General features: G+C 36.4%; 1 protein-coding gene across 2 annotated transcripts in view; it reads left to right on the top strand.

Moving 5' to 3' along the window:
* LOC121087661 (sodium channel protein type 5 subunit alpha-like) overlaps nucleotides 1-13,609 on the top strand; it is a 53,772-nt gene extending 40,163 nt beyond the window's left edge. Inside the window, exons 20-28 of one of the 2 annotated variants that reach the window (XR_005827698.1) lie at nucleotides 1,204-1,377; nucleotides 2,793-2,930; nucleotides 3,870-4,124; nucleotides 5,033-5,086; nucleotides 6,022-6,159; nucleotides 7,584-7,688; nucleotides 9,070-9,334; nucleotides 10,582-12,771; nucleotides 12,842-13,609. Coding sequence is in view for 1 of the 2 variants with exons in the window: in XM_040592941.1 (XP_040448875.1) it covers nucleotides 1,204-1,377; nucleotides 2,793-2,930; nucleotides 3,870-4,124; nucleotides 5,033-5,086; nucleotides 6,022-6,159; nucleotides 7,584-7,688; nucleotides 9,070-9,334; nucleotides 10,582-11,732 (2,280 nt within the window). In the remaining variant the exon portion in view is untranslated. Of the gene's footprint in view, nucleotides 1-1,203; nucleotides 1,378-2,792; nucleotides 2,931-3,869; nucleotides 4,125-5,032; nucleotides 5,087-6,021; nucleotides 6,160-7,583; nucleotides 7,689-9,069; nucleotides 9,335-10,581 lie in introns of both variants that reach the window. The other variant, XM_040592941.1, reaches the window with a different exon arrangement.
* Nucleotides 13,610-26,358: the final 12,749 nt, after the last annotated feature.

The raw sequence follows: 26,358 nt of genomic DNA, 5'->3' as shown, positions 1-26,358 counted from the left end.
TCTCTACCCTTCATTTTCTCTATAAAACAAAGACATTTGTGTTCCATCATCTCAAGGATGTGATATAGTGTATTCCTTTTGAGAGGGCAGACCCTTCAACTTCTCATTTCAACATTTTTACTCATGGCAAGATAGACAGAAAGTTAGCAGCTGCAGAGGCAATGTCAGAGAAGGGGACATGAATTTGAATGAGGGTAAGAGAAAGAGAAGTTGTTAAATGCCCTGACGTGCGCTAGAGGCTCTTGGGACAGTGTGAAAGAGAAGGAGACAAGAGGAGACTGAGTAATTTACATGTAGGAATCATAAGGTCTGGGCAAAGCTATGGTACAGGGTGAGTTCTGATATAACTACATAAATAAAAGATTTTAAGTAATAAGCCCAGATTTGTTGGGGGAAACAGTGGTAGTGAAAATGGATGGATAGATCATTAGAAATGTTGGCACAAAAGAGAAAAGAAGTTGAGATGGAGCTATAAGGTAGAGGAGGAACAGATGAAAGCAAGAATAAAGACATTGCCAGAGGCTTGATGAGGAAATGATGTAAGATGTTAAAAGGAAATGGGAACAGGTAGGCAATATCAAAAACTCAAAATAGGTTAGCGAAGTGGCAGCTGTATTAAACAGTAGTGAACAATGGCATGAAATACAGCAATCAATAAAACGTGTTCCTAAACCCTTACTGACATCAAAGTAGTGCCGAGATTTAGGTGAAAAAAATGTGAAATTCCAGGAATTAACAGTTCCAGATAAGATATTAGTCATATTTTTTTCATATCTGTATTACAAAAAGCCTGCAGGCTGACTAAAGATGAATCATTTGGAAGGTCTAAGTCTGAAAGACAGTGGTTAATGTGTTTAATTCAAGCTTTATTATGAAGGATTTTAGACCAACACCTTCAAAATTATCCACTAACTTGGGAAGACAGGATGTTTAATAGCCAGAATTGACCCTCATCAGATATTTTTTTGAAGAAGTGTTGAGCATAAAGAACTGGAAGTATGTGGTTTTTCAACCAACCTGAAAATGAGATTGTACTTATTTTACAGTTTAATTTTTTACACCCAAGTATAAAACTAAGTGGTGGTTGCCCGTGATTTAATATGAAATGGCTATAATAAGCCAAACTGTGTATTATTGTGCAATTTAAAAAAAAATCTGTAAAAAACTACTGAACTGTTTTAAAACCAAATTTTGAAATTCCAGGCATTTGAAGATATTCACCTGCAGGAGAGAAAAACAGTGAAAAAGCTCCTAGAGTATGCTGATAAAATATTTACATATGTTTTTTTTATGGAGATGCTTCTGAAATGGATAGCTTATGGTTGGCATAGTTATTTCACAAATGCCTGGTGTTGGCTTGACTTCATCATTGTATGTGTAAGTATTGTATTCAGCTTGTCTCACATTTTGAATTTTGATATTTTCTGTATAGAGAACTACATGTAAAATCTGATGGTGAATAAACACAAGTTTCAACAAGTAAAAGGTAGCACTGTCACTGAGGAGAATGTTGGTTATAAAAACCTTTTCAAGTGCAGAAAGAGAGTGCAATTAGTGATCAGAAATAAAAATAAAATAAATTAATTAAGCCAGTAGAAAACTGTGAAGCTGCTGGGAGCTCTGACATTTAGAAACAGAAAAAATGTAGAGTTGCTTCCTTAAAGGAGAAGAAATTTAGACGGTAAAGTAATTGAAAGGTATTGTTGAAAAAATGGTTTACTATAGAGTTAAAGGCATAGGAAAATATGTTTGGCCTTACAACCAAGAAATCCTAGCAATGCTTTATATATCTATAAAGAGAAATGATGAAATCATCCATAGTGAGATGGAGGAAGTGCAGTGTTCAATTCAGACTAAGTTAAATAATATAATCTTGCCATATAAAAATGGAATATTTTTGATTGTAATCAATACACTGGTAAGATACTGAAATTCTTTTGTCCTTTTTTTTTTTTTGAAATTATTTTGAAATAAGGACATCTAAACAGCTGACTTCCAGTAATGTCAAAGTAGCTGTTTGATAGCCTCTGAATAGTTAACACTGAAAGTGGAGGAGTACTAGGAAATGTCAACAGAAAAATCTAATATCATTGCTATTTACAATGAATGTATAGCATGACTTCGGCATTTACAGATGTGTAATATTAATAGTGATGCCATCCAAAACTGAGGAAAAACATGAAAATATCCAACAGCTAGACAATGAGGCAACAAACTCAAATAGGAAGGAAGAGGCAATAGGAAGAAAAACGGAAATCATGAATTGTTAGAAAGCACCCTAATTATTGAAACAATTTTGTGATGTTTTCAATTCATTTTCTCTCATGAAAATTTAAAGTGAAGACTGGATATCTTTTAAAAATAGATTTTGTTTCCACATCACCATCTTAAGGTATGATATGGAATTAATGGAATTACTGTGTACACTTCTGAGAATAACTGTGCAGAAAATGGGAATATTTTATTTGAATAACCCTTTCTGGCCTGTAGTGCACAAATTCACTATACTTACCAATTTGGTTGTTATACTAGCATTAAAAAAAATTATGTGAACTGTTTTTTAAAAAAATAAAAAAAAAGTTTCAAATTAGAATGAAATAATTCCATTGTTTTAAAAATATTAGAAGGCAATGAAGTAAAATTATATTACAATAACTTTGAATGCATATTTTCCTCATTTGACTTAATGGTCAATGATACTGTAACATTCAGCCTATGATTATCTACTGACACAAATAAAATACATTTTTGTATACCCTGTAATGATCTTGGTTTCAATTCAATGAACACAGCTGTCGTTTGTTTCCTGGGGACTAACTAATGTTTCCCAAGACACATCACCTTGTTCCTCTGGGAGTGCCCTGAAATCTCTCAGGACTCTTAGAGCATTGAGGCCACTACGAGCTTTGTCAAGATTTGAAGGGATAAAGGTAAGGATGTTGGGGGTGGGGGGGTGTGTTTTGTAATAATTGCATTTGAATCTCTGTTTTGGGACATGATGGCATTAAGATGGTTCCGATTGCCAACTTACATATTATGGTTGTTATTTTGAAAGAATACCTAACACTTTCATAGAAATTTATAAATACAAGTGAAATAAGGAAATGGAATTATAATGTGCTACCACAATTAATTATTACATATATTAATGTGAATGCCAGAATATTTCTCCATGTTTCAATTTTCAGTGCAATTTGCAGAATAAACTAAGCAAGAATTTTTTTAGACTTATATTTTTCTGAAACCCATTCTTTGGTTCATCTTAGACATGGAAAAATTTCATCCAGCAGTATTTGGCAAATTCTTCTGAACAAAAATTAATTTTCTTGGGAAAAAAGGAACAATTTTTAATTACTTGTCAGTAGAAAAAAAGATATATATATATATATATATATATATATATATAGTTATGTGTGCTGTGTGCAGTCAGTTGCCAGTGGTTATTGGGTGATGTTCATTTTGTTGTGGAGAGCAAACTCTTGTTCTCTTACAAAACACCTCCAACATAAAAAGAGAGTTATTTATGATATTGTAGTAAATGCAGATGATATAACCCATTCCCCTATACCTGATTTTTAGATCTCATAGCTACTACAGACTAATAATCTTATGTATTTCTTTTACCCAAGGATAATTCTGGTTACCATCTCTTTTACTTCCTTCCTCAAAAAGGCAAGATAGACCCCACAGAATTACATGTTAAGACAAGCTTAATGTTGAGTTGAAGGCTGGCTTTACATTTGTCATCTGCTAGTTTTCATATGGATGAGAATCTGCAATACCTACAGAAGAAGAAAAAATAAGTGGTTTTCTGGGAAGGTGTCCTATTGAACGTGAATAATTCTTTCTTTTCCTTCATTTTATTTAAGGTTGTTGTGAATGCACTCTTGGGAGCTATCCCCTCAATCTTGAACGTTTTACTCGTCTGTGTTGTCTTCTGGCTCCTATTTAACATTGCAGGAGTAAAATTTCTTGGAAAAAAATTTTCAAAATGCATACTCAAGAAAGGAAATATCAGTCTAATTGAAAACAGAGATAATTGTACTTTCTATAATGGAACATGGACAAATAGTGATATAAACTTTGATAATGTTGGGATGGGATACTTGGCTCTTCTCCAAGTGGTAAGTTCTTTAAAAACGTACTCAGTTTTCTTCAAAGAAATGTGTTGAGCAGCCCAATCATGGGATACCACTATGCTTCTGTGTATTTCACTGAAATGAGGGATTTTTTAGCTTCCATAAATATTTTTCTTATCTATAAGGTGCTCAGTTCTTCCTAAAGGACATTTTACCATATGCAACCTTGTATTAAAATTAGGCACTATGTTTCATGGCTCTTCAATTTTGTTTTAATTTTGATTAACATATGGAGCCTGAAACAGTCTGCATGTTACCACATTTAAAGTTATTCTCATTTTCTTTTGTAAAAGTTAGTGCAGAGTGGATGAGAAAGAAAAAGTATGATGCAGTTTATTTATATTGCTATATTTTCTTCTATTGTTTAAGTCATAAAATATTGGGATGCTAATTTATTGATCTCCCTAAAGAGATGCCTAAAGGCATTTTTTAAAGTGGCTGTTATCCTTGTATCTTTTGTAGATAAAGTTCTTTGCCCGTATCCACCAAAGTGTCCTATGATTCTGCAGAGTTGCTAAATGTTGCAGGAAGGAATCATCTGCTGTTTTCTTAGAAATTGTTTTTATCCTTTTAGGATATATATCCTATTTAAGCTGAAACATTTACTGCTTTTTCAAAAAGCAGAGAATTTACACAAATTTAAAGTTAATAAGATTTAACATTAAAAGACATTTCACAGGATTCATGGCAATTTTTCTTTTCAGGAAATATTTTTTTTTCCCTTTACTAAACTCCAGTGAATCATACTTCCAAGCAGATCTTTAGAAGTGATGCACATTTTTTCATAGCACACTGCTCACTTTTCCACAACTCTTATCTCATTTATATTACTCTACCTAATTTGTAAAAATTTTATTTTAGTGAGAATAACCTTAATAATGCATTTTTTTCAGGCAACTTTTAAAGGTTGGATGGACATTATGTATGCAGCAGTGGATTCACGTAAGGTGTGTTGCTAAAGTGAGATTTTAGTTCTTTTCCCTTTGCTTCTTTCCTTTTCTATCCACACAATGCATTTTCCAGCTTTGTCTGCAATATCAAGTCAGAAATATAACTGGATGAGTGCATCATACTACGCAGTAAAACAATAATCCTTGGAGTGCCAAATATCTGGTACTTAGACAAAAGAAAACTGGTCAAAATAGAGTGACACCAGACAAAAACCTATTTCAAGAATGCAGATGGCAAGGTGTTGCAAGTTTTGGACAAGTCTGTTTTGGCGACAGAGTTCAGAAGGTCTTGGAGGGACTATGCCTCTGAAGTGTGTATAGTAGCAATAAAATGGCATGCATCTCTATCAGTTATTTCTGGAGGTTTTCTTCCCTGAATTTGACATCCTTACTATTTCTTCCCCATTTCCATGTGCTGTTTCGTATTCTCTCAGTAGTACAGTGTGTTTTAACTTTTCTATGTTTAATTTAATTTGCGTTTTCCTTATTAATTCAAGTGCTGTGCTTTTGAATGTAGTGAAATAGCTGCTAATTAAAATTGTTCCTTGTAGGGCTGATTGTAGTGAGCTGGATTTTTAAAACTGCTTCTTGGCTGGAATTTGAAGGGATGACAGTTCACCATTATGTTTAGTCTCAGCTGTTTTTCTAATCTAGGCGTTCACAGCATCACTTCTGATTGATCTGTTTATCTATGACTGAAGAATTTACTAGAGCTGGATTTAGCTAAATATCGTTGTAATTATTTTTACAAACAATAACAAAACAGAACAAGACAATTGTTCTAGTTGTACATCTAAATAAAGGTTTAAATAGGTAGGAATAATTTACCCCTCCTGGCAATAAAAGGATTTGTTCCTGTAAACTGGAAATGATAAAGCTGTGATTATCTGATGTTTACCAATATTATTTTTCTGTTTTGATTTTTTTAACAGATAGATGAACAGCCAAAGTTTGAAGCATTCTTAGCCATGTATATGTATTTTGTTATTTTCATTATTTTTGGATCTTTCTTCATGCTGAACCTTTTCATTGGAGTGGTTATCAGCAATTTTAATCAACAAAGGAAAAAGATAAGTATTACATGAGCTAATTCAGAGTCTCTCATAATCCAGATTTGATTAAGTGAATGTTAGTTTGACGTCTGCATGTCTAATATTTTCAGGGAACTATTTGACTGGAGAAATTTAAAATAATAGATACCAAGTTTTGAAAATAGGAGTCCCCTTCTCCTCAAAGCTTTTAGTAATTTATTCTTGATTTTTTCTAGGTAGGAGGACAAGGAGGAAGGAGTGGGTAGTTTTAGAAAAGAGAAGCCAAAAAAAGTTACATTGACTTTTCTACAGGAGAGTGAAATTCTTTGCTTCTCCTTTGAAGATTTTCTCTGGAGAACAGAATAACCCTTTTTGCTCAGAGTAAACTACAGGAGGATTACAACTTCAGGGTTCATATTTGGAAGACAGAATCTCTATAGGAGTCATTTATTATTTCTGTAAGCTGATTTATACACCAAGTGTCAAAGAATTACTGCCCTTGGTGGAGATAGATGGCAATAAGGCCCACGAGAAATTCTTCTACCCTCTGCATTTGAACAGAGAAAGGATATGTAGGAGTTGAGGAACAATGGTCCAACTTCAATATAATAATTTCCTTTTATAACAAAGTCCCAGTTATGATAATCCCAACAGACAGAAGAAACACTGGTTAAGTAGCTTATGAGCCTGAACACTTGCTAGAAGTTTATGTGGACGTAACACTTTTTTCTCAGTCCATGCTGTCAGTGGGCATTTTTTTTCATTTTCATTTCTTTGCTGCTTCTTGGGGATTTTCATAGAGATTCCATATAGTAAAATTAAACTGAATTTTCAAAGGTTTTTTTTTACCAGAGTGATTCAAAGTGCAGATGCTGTACTGAATGTTGTTTTACGTGTTTGTTGTACAAAATGCTAATCATTCAATGCTTTTATGATGAGTGGCTTCTCCTGAATTCTCAGATTCGAAGTGATTGCTAAGTAGTACAGGTGGTGTAGATGGTAATCAGATGAGCACCAGAAATTCAGTATCAGGAACCCCCCACAGAATTTGGTCCCAAAATGCTTGTTCATAACCCTCTCTTTACTTGCTAGCCCAGCAATATACTTCTGTTTCTACCTTTCCCAAAAATATAAATGGAAAGTATTTTACTTGTTGATGAGTCTTATGCCATTTTAAAAGTATGAAGGAAATTTATAAAATTTCAGGAAGGCCCTCCCAGCTGAGGAAAGTGACTTGGGAGCACTGTCGAGACTAGACTTTCGTGATCAAATCCTAATCAACTTTTTGCAGTACTTCTTGTCAAAGAACAAGGGGAAAAGGAGAAATGGTGAAGACATTTGGTCTCTGTGCTCTCTGAGATGCCTCTCGTGACAGTTGTTACTGTTTTTTTGCATAAATTTGCTGCTGTTTATATAGTTGAGTGCTTAAACTTCAGCTGATCAACAGTATTCTTTCCGTTTACTTAGGTGGAAGAGATCTATTTTTGACTGAGGAACAGAAAAAGTATTATAATGCCCTAAAAAAACTTGGATCCAAGAAACCTCAGAAACCCATCCCAAGACCATTGGTAGGACCATCTGAAGTAGAATACGATAGAAGATATAAAGGTGGTGACTGTATTTAAACTTAGTAGCCAGGCATCTGGAATAAACTTCACTTTAGAGCCCATCATCTTCCTCATTCAATATAGTATTTACATTTTCCTCTCTATTTCTTAATTTAATCTGATGCAGTCTTTCTTTGTAGGTATTAATTAAGGAAATTTACAGCCTATTTATCACCTATTCAAATGTACAATCTATTTATAAAGGTTCATATTAAGTATTTGATATTCATACCATGACCTTGGTTACTTAAGTTGCATGCTACTGCTTCTGCAACTAGATTGGATTTTTGCAGGTGAGAAGGAATAGTGAGTAGTGTATGCCCCATAGCTGTTACTTTTAAGTAATCTTATGCTTTATTTCTTACAGTTTCTTAAATTTAATTCCAGGCCTGGCTTCACATAGTAACTATTCAGAATTTTCCTTGCTTATGACATTTTAATTAGAATAAGTATTTCTATTAAAAGAGAAATCACAATGTATTCTGAACGTTTTCCTGCTGTATTTTCTCTAAGGAAATGTGGTTGCATGATACCTGAAAATACTTAGCCAAATACTGTTTTCTTTGAAGGTCTAAACAAAACACCTAAAAGTGCTTCTAGAAGCTTATTGTTAAAGTTATATTCCCTTAAATTCTCTTTCTAAGCACAAATTACTGATTAATATTTGAATGTAGCCTGGATCTTCGCAGTAGCATTTGATGCCAAAAAACCTTGGAATGAGGAAAACTGCTAAGAGACTTTGAGTACTTTTAGCAGCAAGCTATTTATTATCTGCGCAGGGGAGGAGGTGGTTTGCACCACAGAAACTCGCTCTGAAGCACAGGTGCGAAACAGGCTAATTTATACATTTGACATACGTGATTGCAACATCTCTTCATACATTATTCATGTAATTACAACATCACATTGCATATTAATGATAGGTGGAGTCTAAGCAGAATCCTCTCTTGGCATCAGTTTTGAGGGGGTCATTCCGGCCTTCGGCCCCACTCAGGTAGCCTTCCTCAGAGTTGAACCTTTCAACTTTCTTTTATAAGTGACCCTGCCAGGATCTTTTATATAAATCTTGGCTTGTTACCGTTTTCTTCTATTGGTGTGTCTAACTTTACCTGATTTATGATTTCTAGTACCTGGTACAGCAGTTTCCAACAATGGCTTAGGCCTGCGTACAGTGAGCAAGAACAGGCGATTCAGCACTACACGCTGTGTTTCCTCCCAAGCTGAGCAATTTTGCAAGGCAGAACGGGGCTTTCACAGACCTGAGACTCTTCTCAGGTGGATCTTAAGGTTTTTAGGCCTTATTCCTTTTCACATTAAGCAGTTCTTCTCTTTCTCTCCACAGAACACGTTCCAAGGATTACTGTTTGATATAATATCGCACAAAGCATTTGACATTACCATTGTGACTCTCATCTGTCTAAATATGGTCGTTATGATGGCAGAAAATAACGAGAATAACATCAAGGATGTTCTTAAAAAAATCAACTTCTTTTTTGTGGTGGTGTTTACTGGGGAATGTGTCATAAAAATACTAGCCTTAAGACATTACTTCTTCACCAGCGCCTGGAACATATTTGATTTAGCTGTTGTGGTCCTTTCACTAGTTAGTAAGTATCAGTTGTTATTAGATAGGTAATGTGTTTTACCAATACAAAACCAAATTGCAGTATGAAGTAACCACTTACATATAGCTGATAAATAAATTCCAGATCCATTGCACTTATTCAAACCATATGCTAAGTGATTCCTTAGATGTGTTTTTGTTTTCCCTTATGTCTTTGCAGAGTACTAAAATGGATAGTTTTCAATTGTTTTTTAAAGTATGAGTTTTTATTGAGTAATTAACAGAATAGGAATTTAATGCAGTAACATCTTTTCTAAGTTATTGTACTTAAACTCTTTTCTTAATGTTTTTATGCTTTCAATTTACATGTAATCACATTAAGTGTTGTTTTCACAGTAAAAGTCAATTAGTTTAAAAATACATTTATATGAAAAATGAGAAAGATTTATTTCATTTTCCAGGAATTTCTTTTAAGAAGGCAGATCCCGAGGGCTGATTTAGAAAGCTAAGGAAAAATTTGATTGCTCAGCACCATTCTAATTCTGGGTCACCATTTGTGACGGTGAAAAGTCTTATTAAAACTGGCTTGGTTTTGTTTTGCTTTTCAAATGAGACTAGTTGCTTATCATTTCCTCTACAAAGGGTCACATATAGCTTGAATTTCTTGTACAGCTTATTAGGTCTGTGCTTCCTACACAGGCTCAGTTTATATCATAGAATAAAGAAAAACTGATCTGAGTTCTCTGCTTCGTCCCTAAGCACAGCACCCCTTTGCTATCCCATGCAACCCAGGAAAATGCTGACTTCTTAAGTCTTCTTTTTGTAATAATTTACATTACTCTGATAGTAAGATCATAGAAGGAGGTGCGATGGAGGACGAGTACGGAAAGACAGTTTTCCTTTATTTTCTTCTTGCTCTTCTCTGATCTCATTCAAGTACCAAGCATTAATGAAAGTCTCACACCCAATAGCTTCCAGCACAGGAGCTGAATGGATTTAAAAGGATTTTTTAACTACTTAGCAATGCGTAATTTCACCCCCTGAATTTGAGAAATCTGGGAGAATGCAATTTCCAAACCACACATACTTGTGATACCTCTTTATAAAGTTAATACAATTTATCTTTCTTTGCGTAAGATCTTTTGTAAGTAATTAATGGTAATGTTTTTTGTTGAAAATGATGTAATATGATCAATGTTACTTTCAACACCTAAAGCATAGAATGTAACAAAAGGGACACAAATAGGGAATTTCACTTGACAACATTTTGTTTTCTTTTTCATTTCAAAGGTATTGGACTTTCTGAAGGCTTTCAAGCCATGTTCTCTCCTACACTTTTGAGAATTTTTCGTTTGGTGAGAATTGGCCGAATCCTGAGATTAATTCGAAAAGCTAGAGGAATTCGAACTCTTCTTTTTGCATTACTGATGTCTCTTCCTGCACTGTTCAACATTGGTCTTTTGCTTTTTCTGGTTATGTTCATTTATGCCATCGTGGGCATGACAAACTTTGCCTGTGTTGGCTGGGAAGGTGGGATTGATAACCTTTTCAACTTTCAAACCTTCGATAGTAGCATTCTCTGTCTCTTCCAAATTACAACATCAGCTGGCTGGGATGGTCTCCTGCTCCCTATGTTAAAAGGATCTAATTCATGTGCTCCCAACTTAAATTTAACAGCTGTACAGAAACAAAATTGCACAAATAAGGCGGTTGGTATTATATTTTTTGTAAGCTATGTCATTATATCATTTCTCATTGTTGTAAATATGTACATAGCTGTCATTTTAGAGAACTTCAGTGTTGCCACTGAAGAAAGCACAGATCCTCTTTGTGAGGATGACTTTGATATGTTTTATGAGACCTGGGGAAAATTTGATCCTGAGGCAACACAGTTTATTGAATATTCTGCTCTTTCAGACTTTGCAGATGCTCTGGCAGAACCCTTACGCATTCCAAAGCCTAATAAAATTCAGCTTATATCTCTGGACATCCCTATAGTTACTGGAGATAAGATCCACTGCTTGGATATCTTGCTTGCTTTCACTAAAAGGGTCTTGGGAGAATCTGGAAATTTGGATGGTCTTGAATTACACATGGAAGAAAAATTTATAGCTGCCAATTCATCTAACATTTCTTACAAGCCAATTACTACTACCCTTAAAAGAAAACAGGAGGAGGTATCGGCTCTTGTTATTCAAAGGGCTTTCAGGAGGTATTTAATGCAGCGTTCTTTTAAAAATAAATCTTTCTTACACCGTCATAAACATTATAACAGTGCTGTCTTTGAAGAAGAAACACGTGAGAAGGAAAGTCTTATTGCATCAATGCTTAATGATAATAATGGTAGGAAGCTGGATAAATCACGAACTACCTCTTCCATATCTCTCCCTTTATTTTATGATGGCATTGCTGAAACAGGTAGCAATAAAGCGGACACATAATGTTGCCCCAGTCTGCAGCATTTTTGATTAAATCAGTATCGGTTGTTTTCAGATGGACAAAATATTTTGATCCCAGAGCATAATGCTCTAAATTAGAATAATGATGGGAGCCTTTCAGTATTCTGGTTGTTCAGTTTTGCAAATACTCCTTAGAACAATTAAGATTTGAACAACTATGTCATAAATCTTAGAGGAAAATCAAACCGTGGATTTTATTTTCCTCAGCTACTGGAGTAGGGGAGTTAATTTTTACATCTGTCATTTTTTGTATCACTTAGTATTTCTGTGTTTACAGAAGAAATCTGTACATGGTTGTTGTAACTGTAATATGATTTACAAGCACACAAAGCTGTAGAACAATGTATATCTCTTTAGAGATAAAGCCTGGTTTGAAAAATTGGTTATTGTAGCAAAATTAAATAATTACTGCATTTTCTGTAAAAGAGCTCACTCAAAACTTGTGAGTATAATCAGCCACTAATTTCTATGTTGTTTGGGACCACCTTCCTCTTAGTGCCTTTGGATGGGTTTGTTTATGCTTATGGATTTTTGAGATGTCTTTACGCTTGCACCTAAATGGATTTAACATAACATCAGGTGTCTGTGCTGGAAAGTTGTGTATAAATTGCTCTTTGTATCATTCAGTGTATGAAAATTGTGATACTAATAGTTTCTGATATGAAGGGATGTTGCACAAGAGGTATTCTTTTCAGAAAATGTTAAGAATTATTGTACATAGAATTTCATCACTATACTTCATCTAAATGTCAGAGAAATTATTACTTAGTAATATGAAAAGGAGTTCATGGTATATCTTACAAGGCTATCTTTATTAAAGTTAGAGTAAGTATTTATTTCATAGGTTGTGAAAAAAAGCCCTTGTATGAACAATGTGTATTAATATTGCTTTTGCTGGGGTTTTTTGCAGCTTAGATTGGTTAGATGTTGTAGCCTCAGAACTACTAATGAACTAGGACTATTCTAGACTTTTCAATAAAGAGTTCATCTGCTTAACACATTTTTGTCTGTTTTGTAAGAGGTATCTTCAGTCTCAGATTCTTCAGTAAAGAGTTCATCTGCTTAACACATTTTTGTCTGTTTTGTAAGAGGTATCTTCAGGGGTAGAACCACAGTAATGTAATTTTCCAAAAATAGCTACCTATTAGCACAAAAAAACCAAAAATATTTTACTTCTTACAGGGAATCATTTTCAGGCCAGGAGTAGTAGGGACAATAAGGTAATTAATTTTTACTGTCATTCCCTGTGTTAAATACTATTAAAATATGACAGATACAGTCAAATCTAAGCTACTTTTAGCAGAAATCAAGGTACATGGAAGCCACGAGTTAATGAGTTTGGATACAGTATGGTTTGAACTAGCTTCATTGCTTCCAGAACCAGCTTCTGTTCAGAAAAAAGTTGACGAGGATAACTCGGAAACCTGCCCCCGGTGCCAGCAGCACTGGGAAGCGGGGTGCAGAGGTACTTGGTGGATCAACTTGAGATCTGCTTCTGTCCCGCCTGGCTTGCTTGTGCCCTGCCCTGCAGAGTGATGCTTTTGAGGTGAAACTATTTCTTTTGTTCGGTGTAAGCTGGAATGAGCCGAGGGCTTTTGTTCAATAATCAGACACCATTAGATGGCAGCATTTACTGCATTTTAGAATATGGCCAGTCAAGTGAAACACGTCAAACTTGTACACTTCAGCATGGAGGTATTACATTAATTGTAAATAACGTAGAAAATAACATCATAACTCGCTTCTTTTTCTGCCCTGGCCTCTCCAGCTGGCCACAGTCCTCAGCAGGCGTGTGTTCGCTGGCTGTTCTGATTTTTACGTGTGATAGATTGATGGAATTAATAAATGTGGAAAACCCACCTATGTTCTCCTGTGTGCTTGGATCTTCCAGAGGGGTAGTTTCAAGCATTTCTCTATAGCACTGTAGCAGGAAATGTTTGCAAGGAAAGAGGTAAAAGTGCTTTGTTCTTGCATGTTGGAAAATGAGGAAAGACTGCAAAAGCCATATTTGGGAAATGAGAAAATCTTAATGATGAAAGAATGAATTTTAAACACTAATAATAGCTAACAAAATGCCATTTTTTTTAATTAATCTGATGTTTAAGATTTAAAATTATGTTGTTTGAGTGCAACAGAAGGTGCTGCGCCCTGGTCCATAATTAGAATTACTTCAAAGGTGAACAGAAAGGTGTTAGGTTGATGGTTGGACTCTATGATCTTAAGGGTTTTTTTCAACTTAGATGGTTCTATGATTCTATTACTTTATTCCCATGTAGGGGCAGCAGTTTTGGACAAAATCATACCTGGCATGAACACATCCTTAGTGATTATTTTACCTCAGAAACATACAAAAACCTGAATTCACCACAGTACAAATTTAAAAGCCTGGATGGATTTTTAATATTGCTTCAGCATTAATAAACGAGACTTAGCACGCTGTCGCAGGGTTGAAAGGAGAATGGTTACGCCCAGCTTGTTTGTGCTAGGATTGCCCCAAAGCCAATTCAGCTGCTGAAGCAACATAGAGTTTCTTGAAGAAGACTGTATATGGTGATGAGTTAATTGCAGTGAACAGGTGGGAGTTTTTGACATTCTTATATCTGGAACTGTGAATTTCTCCAGGCAAAACTGCTTGTGTGAACTTCCTGAAAAGCAGTCAGGCATAGTTGGAACACAGTGGAGGAATGTTCCTTTCTGTTTATGAAGTTTGATACTTAAATCAGAGAATAGCAAAAACAAAGGCGTTTTGGATCCCTCCAGTTAGGAAACACTGTGCAGGTAAAGCTACTAGTGAATTCCTGCAGACCAGCAGTGTGATACATAGCAAGGTTGCCTCCTTGGTGGGGATGCAGAGCTCCATTATTATATTTCCATTTATCACTTTCCTGGTTAGAAACAGTTAGCAACTGACCGCTGATAATTAAGAGTTTTCTCCTGCTTTTGTGATAGCCCTATATCCCTGACAACATGCTCCATAAAGGTTTTGTGGCAACTGTCCTTTTACTTTCTGGAGCTCTTCAGTTACTGCTAACCTTGTAATGTTTGTGCTATCTATAGTGTTCTTCAGGACTCCAAGATGCCCTGTATTTAATTTATTCCAAAAGAATTGTACTAGAGAGAATATCATCATGACATCTTTCCCTGAAACCTACCAAAGGTTATTGTGCTTGGCAAGTCTGTCCTCTGCAATGTCACTTCCCGAAGCCATCAGGGAGGTAAACATTCTGTCTCAGCTTGAGAAATCCCTCCAACTTATGTTATGCAAGAAGACACACCAAAATAACGTTTTTCTAGCTCATATTTAGAGTGAATGTTCCCATAAGAAAAGCACACCCAACTGCAGCATCTTTAGGCAGGGGTCAGGATTATGACTAGAAGCGATGGAGGTCTATCAAATAGTGAAACTGAACCTAGACCATTTTTTTCAATATTTATGAAAAAAGTTACAAAGATGGAGGAATTGTGTTTAAAGACTATTGTTAACTACCACCAGCTAATAGCAAGTCTGACTTAGACTTGCTTCATCAGACTTTATCAATTTACTTTCTGGCATTTCTCTGTCTCACCAGCCAAGGAAAGGTTCTGCCAGTTGCTTCACAGAGCTGAACAATAAAAAGGGCCTGGCATGTGCAAAGCTGCCCATCTCTTCTGCTCTCCAGATCATGGACTACCTTCCATCTGAACACCCTAGACCCTATCCCAGAGTATCTGCTGACCAGTAGCACCATTCCAGATACCGATCCCCTTCTGCTTTGGAGCTGCCTTGGAGATACCTTGGAGAACTGAACAGATATATTGTAGTCACTGAGACCTAATCCAGCAAGTACATTGCTGTCTTGGCAGGTGGGATCACTGTGTTTTGGGCAGGTCTCACCCCAGTGAGCCTTCTCTGTGGTTTCTCAGCCTTCTTCCCTTTTCTCATTTAACATCAGTGTAACTTACTGTCTGCTAGGGCTGTGCAGTGGAAGCCCATGCAATGGCTGCCTGTGCAAGCCAAAACTTACGTGCGTGTTAACTAACTCACTCTTACATGTAGATAATGGTGTGGAAGGAAGAACTATTTGACATTCGACCATCTCTCCCTTCTCTTTTTTCTCATACCTGGAGCAAATCATATGGCTTCTTCATTTATTCCTACGTTTGGATAACTGTCTTCAGTTTTAGTAGCTGAATTCACAAATTCTTAGTTATTAATATTTTTAGTAACATTATAAACAAATCATTTCCCACCTTGTGTTTTATCAGCACCAAGAGTGATACAGAAACATAAGGAAAATAAGAATGCAGTGTCAGTAATCCCATTAGCCAATTCACTTACCACAGTATCTCATCACAGGTGCAAGATAAAGGTAAGAAAAACGACAGAATGTGACGACTAACCAAATACTGGTGTAATGATCCTTCCCCTTTGGTATCTCTAAGTGTCATCCACTTCTAGCAAGAGTAGGATAGCCTGAAATGAGAGATTAGAAGAACAAGAAATGGTTCAACTAAAAGGTTAGGTCGACTGTTTGGAAAAAGCTGGTGCAAAAGAAACCTTGAACATGAAATAGTAGTTCAGAAAAAGAGAATGGAAATGGATGGGGAGAAGAGATGAACTTTGGATGAGAAAGAGCTATCTGGTATATTGAATACACACTTCAGGGGTTACTGGCAATCTAGGAAGGCTGAAAAGAACATCTGTTATGCTTTCCTGGCCCACATTAACAAACAGAAGATTTTAGGTCCAGAAGTGAAAACTATATAATGAAAGAAAAAAAAAAAAAAAAAAAAAAGATTTCACTGGTATCTTAGAGGTCTATATTGCTAAGAAATACATAAGCATGTCCCAGCAAATTGTTTGATCAATCTACACTGGAAGAAAAAAAATGTCCAGTATTTCTGATACTTTGAACAGAAGGAAAATTCCTACTTCATCCTCAGTCTGGCAACAAAGTGGTCTGAGTTTTGCTTTGAATGGGCACATTCTGTCCCAGTTTATCTCAGGTTTTACTAATTCAACCACAGCTTTCCAGTGCTCTGCTACCAAGTGGTAGTCATAAATGATGAAGAATCAAATTCCACATCTGTTGCAAATTAATGCAACTGGAGTATTGTCTGGTTTGGGGTTCCTCAAAACAAGAGATCTATTGGAGCAAGTCCAGTGGAGGGGCATCACGATGCTGGATCACAAGATATATGAGCAAAAGCTGAAAGATTGGTTTGTTCAATCTGAAGAAAAAAAGGTGAAAGTGTGGATCTTACTTTTGGCTTCAACTACCTAATGGGTAGTTGTCGAGAAGTGAGAGCCAAACTCAGCTGTACACAGTGATACAGATAGTAGTCAATAGGCACAAGTTCCGACAGGGGAAATTCTGATTAAATATTAGGGAAAAAATCCACAGTGAGGGTGGATAAACTTTGGAACAATTTGAGAAGAGATGTTTTGGCATCTCTGTCCTTGGAGAAATTCAGAACTTGACTAGAAAGACACTGACCAGCCTCATCTACCTCCAGACTTGAATCTACCTTTGCAGGTCTATCTGCCTTGAGTTGGGCTAGTTGAACTTCAGAGATCCCTTCCAATCTAAATTACTCTATGATGCCATGACAGCAGCCACACGATTTTCAAACTTAAATATTATGGCTGAACAGGACTTACCCACATCACATTCCTCAACAGCCATATGTATTATCTGTGAGTCTGAGTCTATACTGATCAGTATTATTTTGGGCATGCAGTTCTAGACTGTCTGTACGATAAGGTGACAAATGAGTGCAAATTAACAAGAGATTTCTTACCTATCCACCTCTGGAATCAACTGATGACTCCTCTGTAACTTCTCCAACTTCATGTCAGATGTCTTTCTGAGAGTTTCTTTGGTACCCCCATCCATTAAAAATATTGGGATAAAGATACTGAGTGGTTTCAGAGCTGAATGTGGTGGCACAAGTTTAGGCTTTTTTCTCTGCCAAGTCCAGAGAAAATATGTGAAGGCATCAACTTAGTAAGTGGTTTTATTGATCTGTAGAAAGATTTGAAAGAGCAATAGAGATGTTTTGGCAACCCCTCAGGAAAATATAGCTGTTTGGGCAAATCCGTTGCAGTTATCTGCTTCGTGGTTCCATGGAGCTAACGCGAGACAGGCCAAGCGGATCTTAATACTAGTCATTAGCTTAATGCAGAGCTGCTAGAGTTCTGGACAGATTGAGGGCAATGCAGTTTCCTCTTCTCTCCAAGTTCCAGGGAAGAGGACTTATGCAGGAACATTCAAAGGTTAGAGGTTCCTAGGTTAGACTTAGGGCAACAGCCACCCTACTTTGCTAACCAAACATTGAGTAGAATTTGTCCCTGAAGACAAATTAGTCACTGGAAAGATCAAGTATCATGTGAATTTTCTTTTATATATTAATACTTTTCTTGAAGAGAGTAGAACTGGAAATAGTATTTTAATAATGATTGTACTATGCTACCAGTCTTAGCAGTCTCTACAGAATTTATCAGCAAAGAGTTCATACCACTACTTCGATTATCTATAGCTTTGTGTGGCTATGGCTGGAGTAACAACACAGATATAATGAGGCAAAGAGCAAGTCGTCCTTTTGTTCTTCACCTGGTATGCTTTTTGCTGCTTCTACTCGTGAAGCTTGTACCTGTTGCAGCCAGAAATGCATGTTTGTGTTAGAAGACAGATACTGCAATATCTGGACATAAAAAGTCACCAAAATACATCAATATTGCCTTCTCCACTCCCACCCCTCCTTCTGAACAGCATCTATAGAAAATGTCTCCTCCTTTTCAATAAAATCACAGTAACTTTTAGCCTAAATAGCAGCAATAAAATCCCACCACAGCACCTTCAGACAATGGCACTCACTTTCTCCCTACATGTATGTAGCGCCCACCACTCATTTCTCAGGCTCTCTGACATCCCATTCAATAGAATCCTTCCGCTTATGTCCATTGTGTCCACCCTCCTTACCTTCAGCTTCCTCCTATAAATTGTTTTGTCTGCCAGCTGTGCAAAAGGTAGAATGTCTGATATCTGCGAGAACGTAAAATATAATGGGTTACAGTTAAGGTCTCCTGCTTTCCCATGAGTAGGGGGCTCATCCCTTTAAAGAGCAGCCAATAATCCAAATGACAAGCACCCAAAACATCCAGATAGGAAAGAGAGAGTATTAATGTATGAGCATGGATAAAGTCAGTGCAAGCCTCACTTTCTGATACACCTGGGAACCCACCAACAGAATACAAAGTCATAGGAAAAGGGGTTTGTTCATTCTGCTGCTCATGTGACTAGTTGGCATCTATTTGAGAATCTCTAAATGTTTATGCTGTATGTTCTGATCAGTTTACAGCCTGCAGTGTCAGCCTTAAACTCGTAAATGTTTAAACTGCTTAAGCTGGTTTTCTGCTTCAGCTGAATACCATATTAAATAAAAAGAAGTTGTTTTTTACAATCAAAATGTATCTCAGTGTTACTTTGTTTCATTATGTTGTTTTGTTTCATTATGTGTGTGGTGACATGCATAGATATACCTGGCTGCCAAAAAAAAATCTTTTGTTAAAACCGATAATTGCCCAACTCAGTTTTCTACATTTACCCCATTTTCAGTCCAGGGCAAAGGTGTTTGCTCCCTGTATAATTAAATAAAACCCTATGATGAGATGGGCTCAGAGGAGATGGGCAAGGGTGATGTGCCCAGGAGGCGCAGGGAATGAGGTAGGGTGAGACTGACCATAAGCTGTTGCAGAGAAAGCCAGCTTCAACATAAAAGGGGCTGGAGGGTGGCCTTTGTTTTAGATAAACAGCCATCAACAGTTGAGTGGATCAGCTGGTGATGGAAGTGTTTCCCCCTGAGTACATTAAAAGGGAACGTCCTCTTCAGCCAGTAAGAGGAGCAGGGGGGTAGTGTGTATCTGGCTCAGCTCAACAGAGAGTATAAAACCAGAACAGGTACAAAAGAATTTCAAAGAGAGAAATGAAACTGAGGTGCTTCTGCCAGCAAACTTCTTCACAGTGACTGAGGACACCTGGCATCATGGTGGCAAATGTCCTAGAGAGGGTAACAGAGATCCCACTAGTATTGTGATTGAACTGTCTGTTGCAATTGCTGAATTTTGCTAAGTGTAACCTTACATTTGTATTCCAATTTCAGCATATTAGGTATCAATCTGCTAAATTGAAAATCCCATATAATGTCAAATACCTTCAGATCAGTAGATTTTATATTAAAGTTCACACCTTCCATGAGTGGAAGATCTAAAAGGATCTGGTCAGAGAGTATTGGACTCTGCCACCCAGGCATGGCTGTTGTTTCTGCAATTATCCAGTCAGGAATATAAATGAGCAAATATTTAGAGAAGGGCTTTTCTAGTTGTTAAAGATGGGGCAACTGGAAAAAAAATTTACAATTTTAGAACCTGTTTGCTCATCTTAATGTTTATAGAGACAGTGACAACAGCCATCTTAAGGTTATGAATTTTGTATGTTTATCTATGTATACAGAAACAGGTATTTTAATTGCAGGGCAATTAAATTAACTTCATAATGTTTCATAGCATGCCATGAATAATATATAAGTAAAGTGAAATCTATCTCCAGAGTTCCTGATTTGATGATGCTAATTAGTGGATTTGAATCCTACCTCCAGCTGTAGTAAAGGAGAAAACCATGGGCCTCTTTGGCAGAGGCTTATCATTTCCAAGTGCCACATCATAGCCCCACACATGCTGTCCAACAAGCCATTTCTCACGGGGAAAATGCAATGGCTGAAACCTGGCTTCCTGGCCACTGCTTAAACAGTGCCCGCGTTTCATAGATTTAAAAAAAGAGGATCACTGTAAATGCCTGTGGAATAATAAGCCACTTCCTCACAAGACACTTTCTGGCTTTCTGAAGGCAATTTTATAAACCACCTTCTCCACATAACCAAATGTCCTTCCATCCCTCTTGTAAGGCTTTCATCTTCTTCCATCTCTTTACGGTGTTGCAGAGCATAAAGGTGTTTGCTGGGTTTATAATGCTGCTGGCCTCTTGCTAGGGCCAGTCCTACTCAATGCAAAGTTGAATGCCCAAGTCCTTTACCACAGCAGAGGGAAAAGTCTGTGGCTGGCCTCAGACTCCAGGAAGAGCGGTAAATCCTCAGAAATGCTGTAAGATAAGGTCTGCCCTTGCCAGACTCTTGGCAATGGGATGATAAGGGGTATGTGTGCCTCGATCAATACAAAAAGACAGTCCTACGGTTCCCCAACACTGTAAGTGAAGAGTGGAAGCATACTTGTGTATTCCCATAAATCCCAACAGTTTTAAGATTCTGGGTGTAATCAAACCCAGCTATTAATACCATCCCTTCAGCTTTTGTTTGAATTTCAAGCCAAAGAGTGTTTACAGGCCCAACATCCCCCAAATAAAATATTTTAACATACCAAAGTAATGGTTGCTATAAAGCCTTTTAATTTTGTGTGAAAAATGTTGGATTTTGCTACCTTAAAGAGTATCCCTACCCTGTGCACCAGGTCTGGTATTATGAACTGATGGTACAGTTTGCAGAGGAAAAGATACTTTATGTCAAAAGTCAACCTCCCTCACTGAAAAAAGAAAATTAACCCCATTTCAGTAACTAAAATGCTGTATGAAACTTGTAGATAAATACAAGCACTTCCTTTCTTTTCCCTCTCACTTTTCTCACCTTTTTTCCTTTTCAATGTTAATTTCTTTATATTTTAGGTGTTGCAAGAAACTGCATGATAAAAACGTTCTGGTTGAGCTATGAGAATTAAACCAGCCTCTAAACATCTTGTGCTGTAGGTGTTACATGTCTGGTACCTAGAAAATGTTTTTATTCTTTTAAATTAATGAAATTAACTTATTTCATTTATATGTATGAAATGAAAGTATATTCATTAAGAATAAAAGTGCTTATAAAATAACATAAAAGTGTGGCCCCACCTACAGGGCATTTCATTTATTCAGGAAAACCCCACCATATTTAAGCTTTTATATGTGTAAATATGCTTGTGTGTTCATGTTATGTTATGACAGGACCCAACTACAGCAGACAAATTGCTTGAATTTTATCTTTTGGAGGCTAATGAAGCTCAAGTGTTGCAAGAAATATGAAGATGACTAATCCAGGCGAGGCAGTGGTGTTATTTTAGATTAGTGCTTCCTCTGGCCTTTATATTATTCTGACACAAAAATGCTTGTGGCTGACAAAGTGCAGATGCTTAGAACAACACATTGCAATAGCAGAAGATCCCTTTGACCTTCCCATCGTGTGTTCCTGTTTCCACAAATCCAAAGCTCTAGTTTTAGCTTGAAAAGATGAGGGCAAATTGAGTAATGAAACAAATTCTAGATTTTGTCCATTCTGTTTGTTGAATTTGATACTTTTAAAGCATGTCTTCTGAGAGGCAATTTCAGACACTTCTCTTAACGTCGTCCAATTATGCATTGGCTGCAGCTCACTGTATCTATCAAAGTGTCACAGATGCTTTCAGGTAGGCAATATATTGCTTTTTCAGACCCAAGAGAGGGGAAAAATCAGGCACCCCAGAGTCTTCTCCTTAAGTAGGTGTTGAGCGAATTAGCCCCATTACAATTCAACATGCATTAGTCCATTAAAGAGCTGGAGGAAGATTCCTTTGTGTAAATGACCAAATGGCTTCACTGTGTATTTGTATTAGTCATTTCCCGTTGTTCTTTAAAGAAAGTTCTTGATACCTGATGCTTGAAAGGTCTTAATTTCCACACGGGCATAACTTAAAAAAATAAAAAAATAAAAATAAAAATATATATATATATATGATATGACAGAAAGCATCCTCATATATTTAAAAAGGTAATTAAATATTTTTTTATTATCATCAAATTACATTACTTTTTGGCTCAAAGAACACAAGATTTTCTCAATTTTCAAATACCCATATATTTATCCTGTGATTAATGTGGCTCCTTGTACACAAAACTTCTCTTCCTTCCCCAAGTCATTGCTGCTGCTGTTCCCAGGCCAGATTTAATGGGAGATCATGCAAAAGAGCAGGTATCTGAGCCCTCAGTCAGAGGGCTGGGGCAGCCCACTGGGAATGAACACGCTTAATTCAAATCAGCAGGATTAGGGCTCTTCAACTGGCTACTAGTTACTTCAACTGGCTACTGGGTTGGAAAGCCTTGTGGTAATGAATGGATGCCATGACCATGAAGACTGCCTCTTCTCACACTCCTTCTGTTACATATGAATTTTAAAGATCAACTGAAAATGTACAAAAATTGGGGAAAAAAATACTGCATGCTCAGTTCTCTTTTACCACAGACTGCCAGAGCCAGCAAAGCCATTGCCAGGAATCCAAAAATATGAGGTGGAGATGCTGAAGAAAGACCTCACAGAGCTATGTAGTAGGTGCAGAGTTATTTTATCAAGATTTCAAAGGAAACAGTGAAAATTCCTGCAGAAACCCGTTGAAGATAGCAGGTTGTGATCGGCTCCTCTATTCCAGATCAGGTGGAAAGAATCGCGAATGTATTTCAGAGTGCAGAGGCTGGTGCAACGACTGGGGGTTGTTGGGTTAGATCTTCTCTTACAACTGTTTCGCACATAGAAGAGGACCTCATTTCCCAAGCTTATTTGACACTCTTTTTCAGCTATTCCAATCTGATGAATAATACAGTCTCTACATCACCATACTCTGCCAAACAGATGCTTTAGTCAGTCGTCTTAGTATGTATTAAATTGCTTATCCACTTGTGCTCTGCATATAGGTCCTTACAACTGGCTGCTCCTGAAGGCTAAAGTGTATCCTCAGCAACCTGGACCTTCATTCCAGGGTGTAATATCTTCAACTAACTGAAATTGCCTCTGATTTACATCAGATAATCAGGTTTTTGTGCTTTGCTTCTTCATAAAAAAAATAGAGATATAATGGATAAAATAAATTTCTTAAAGAGTAAATATCCCGTGTCTGATACAGCTAGGAAAATCTCTAGATATGCTTAATGCTGCTTGATGAAATAGTATTAGGAATATTAATTTTCTAACTTGATTTACTTCACTACCTTAATTCTCTTAGTATTATTTTGATAGACCACTGAGGAGAGAGAAAAGAGCAATCCATATTTTTCCATTTGAGTAGATGATAAGCAAATTTTCCTGATTGAAATGTGCATCGGACCATTTAGAAAGCTAAAGAGTACTGTATGTAACAGAATGATTTTAATACATACTTACAAAGAAAGCAATTTCCTGTTACTCTGTAATACCAATTATCCATTGAAAAGAGTCTGAATTTTACATCACAATGATTTAAAAAAAAATAAATAATTTCATTCTCTGATAAAGGGAAATGAGATTCCTTTATACTAGGTCTTTATTTTGACAAAAACGCCAATTAACTACTTTATACCATTTAGACTTCACTATTATGTGAATCAGAAAATGGCTTCAGCTATTCTTTTAAAATAAAGCAGCAATGTAATATATTATAAAAGCTATTCTAATCTCTGTGCAGTAAAAGGCCTTCATAAATCACTAAAAGCTCTCTGCAGCATCATTTCCTTGGTTTCAGACTGGGCTATGAACCCTACGTATAATAATACTCATCCCATAAACAGCAATTTACAAGGGTTTCCCCTCTTGACCAGAAGATCTCAGTCTCCGTTGTATTATAAAAGTGTTACAAAAACCCAAACAATCAATGACACATCCCTAAATGGAAATTTTCTGATATAAATCTCATCATGGTCATTTCTTTATCAAAAGAGAAAGCATAAAGAGGGTAAAATGGTCCTTAATTTATCTGTTTAAAACTGTATCAGTTTTTTTTCATTTATTTTTCATATTTATACAAATTAACCAAAATTGTTATACTGAAGTAATACAGTCACAGAAGTTACAACATAATTTTTTTCAGTCTGTTTTGGTTGGCATTAGAAATCACAGTACTTGCAATCGAAAAGCTATCATTTATTGTTTTAGTCATAGGTACACTGCTCGGAGTATGTAAGGTTTCTTTTGATTAACGAGTATATAATTCTGCATTGCATATCTGAAATCTGTCAAAGAGTGTTAACGCTGAAATATTGTTAGGAACAGAGAAGAAAAGGTATCACAACACTGACATTTTTCCTTTCCCAGATGAATAATTCAGGTCTATTTTACACGTTAGATAGTAATGCTTTCTGTTTGGTTTTCCTCTCCTTTCCCTGACATTGTGCAGCTGAAATGGTTCAGGGGGTGCGTCTTTATGAAATGGAAACCTGGGGGCAGTCACAAAACGGACACCCACACTGTATCCTTAAAAGAAGATGATTGTGAAATGCAAAAGGAATTCACAGTTAAGATTTCCAAATCATACTGAACTTTTCAGAAAGGACCAGAAAATAATCTTTACTAAATCTGGTGGTGGTGTGAGATCCCAGACATATTAAAAATTGATTGCACTTGTGCAATTCATGAGCTTTCTCCCAATTAAAGCTGCCATTGTATTCACTATTGTGTCCCTGTTACTATAGCAATGAAATCGGTATAAAAACCTGGATAGATACTGACTGATTGCTACACCTGATATATAATTTTTCACAATCTACATTCCATTCATTATTTCTTAAATTGCTATGAAGCAGCATAATTTACCATAACGGATAGGTAAGAACACACATACCAATTACAACATCATCAGGAAACACACAAAAATAAGTTGGAGATTATTTTAAAAGGAACTAAGAAATTAAATTGGTTTGTACTAGTTTTAAGTAACCATTCCCTACCTTAAAGTTACTGCTACACTGTGGGGGGTAAAACTGAAGGGCAATTTGAATCTCACTTTAAGCTGACTATTCAGCTTTATTGTAGATTAAACTACTTTACATTTAATGAATATTCTTCTTTTCTAATAGCAAACATACATTACATGAATACATTTCGCTTGTCTTTAAGTATTAATTTTTCTCAAGTTCAAATATCCATTAACATCAAATATTTGCCTAATCCCATTAAGCCATTTCTGTATCATTTGCAAATTGCTCGGCTTTTTAAATACCTCTGTACATTTTCCTTCTAAACACCTTGATTTTTTTAAAGACTATTTCTGTATGTTTTCTTTACAAGTGGGTAATGGTGTTTGGCTCGTCTTCTTCATTTAGCAAGGCTGAAATTTTGTCGCAGCAGCATTTACATTTCTACTTTTTAAAATATCTTTTACTTTGAGGTTTATTTCCCTCCAGATGCTCTCATCAACTTGAATTTGCTGAGGTTGGAGATCTTTCTCTTTTCCTACTGATGGAGGAGAGGGGGCTTAAAAAGCCTTGCTGGGAGTTCAGTGGGCAAAATGAGGATTTAATTTCGGACAGGGGAGCAAAAGTCAATGCCAAAGGTGCCTCACCCTTCCCTGTCCAGCAGGGAATCTCTACTTTCTCCCCATACATTTAAAAGGAGGTGGGACATGTCTGGATTCCTGTTTATACTCAGGGGAGATTTCATCAGTGTGGTCAACAGAGCCTAGATAACTGCTTCTCTCACTGTTAAATAAACATGCATTTTGTTCAGCTATTGCAATTAGGCATTTCTGCAGTCTCCAAGGATTTGCTGCCCTTTGCAGGCTCTGCAGGGAGCTGTGACCCTTCCCAGC

This window comes from Falco naumanni, chromosome 4 (genome assembly GCF_017639655.2).
Source record: "Falco naumanni isolate bFalNau1 chromosome 4, bFalNau1.pat, whole genome shotgun sequence".
Taxonomy (NCBI): domain Eukaryota; kingdom Metazoa; phylum Chordata; class Aves; order Falconiformes; family Falconidae; genus Falco; species Falco naumanni.
Note: the sequence above shows the minus strand (reverse complement) of the source record. Positions and strands in the feature narration are given on the sequence as shown.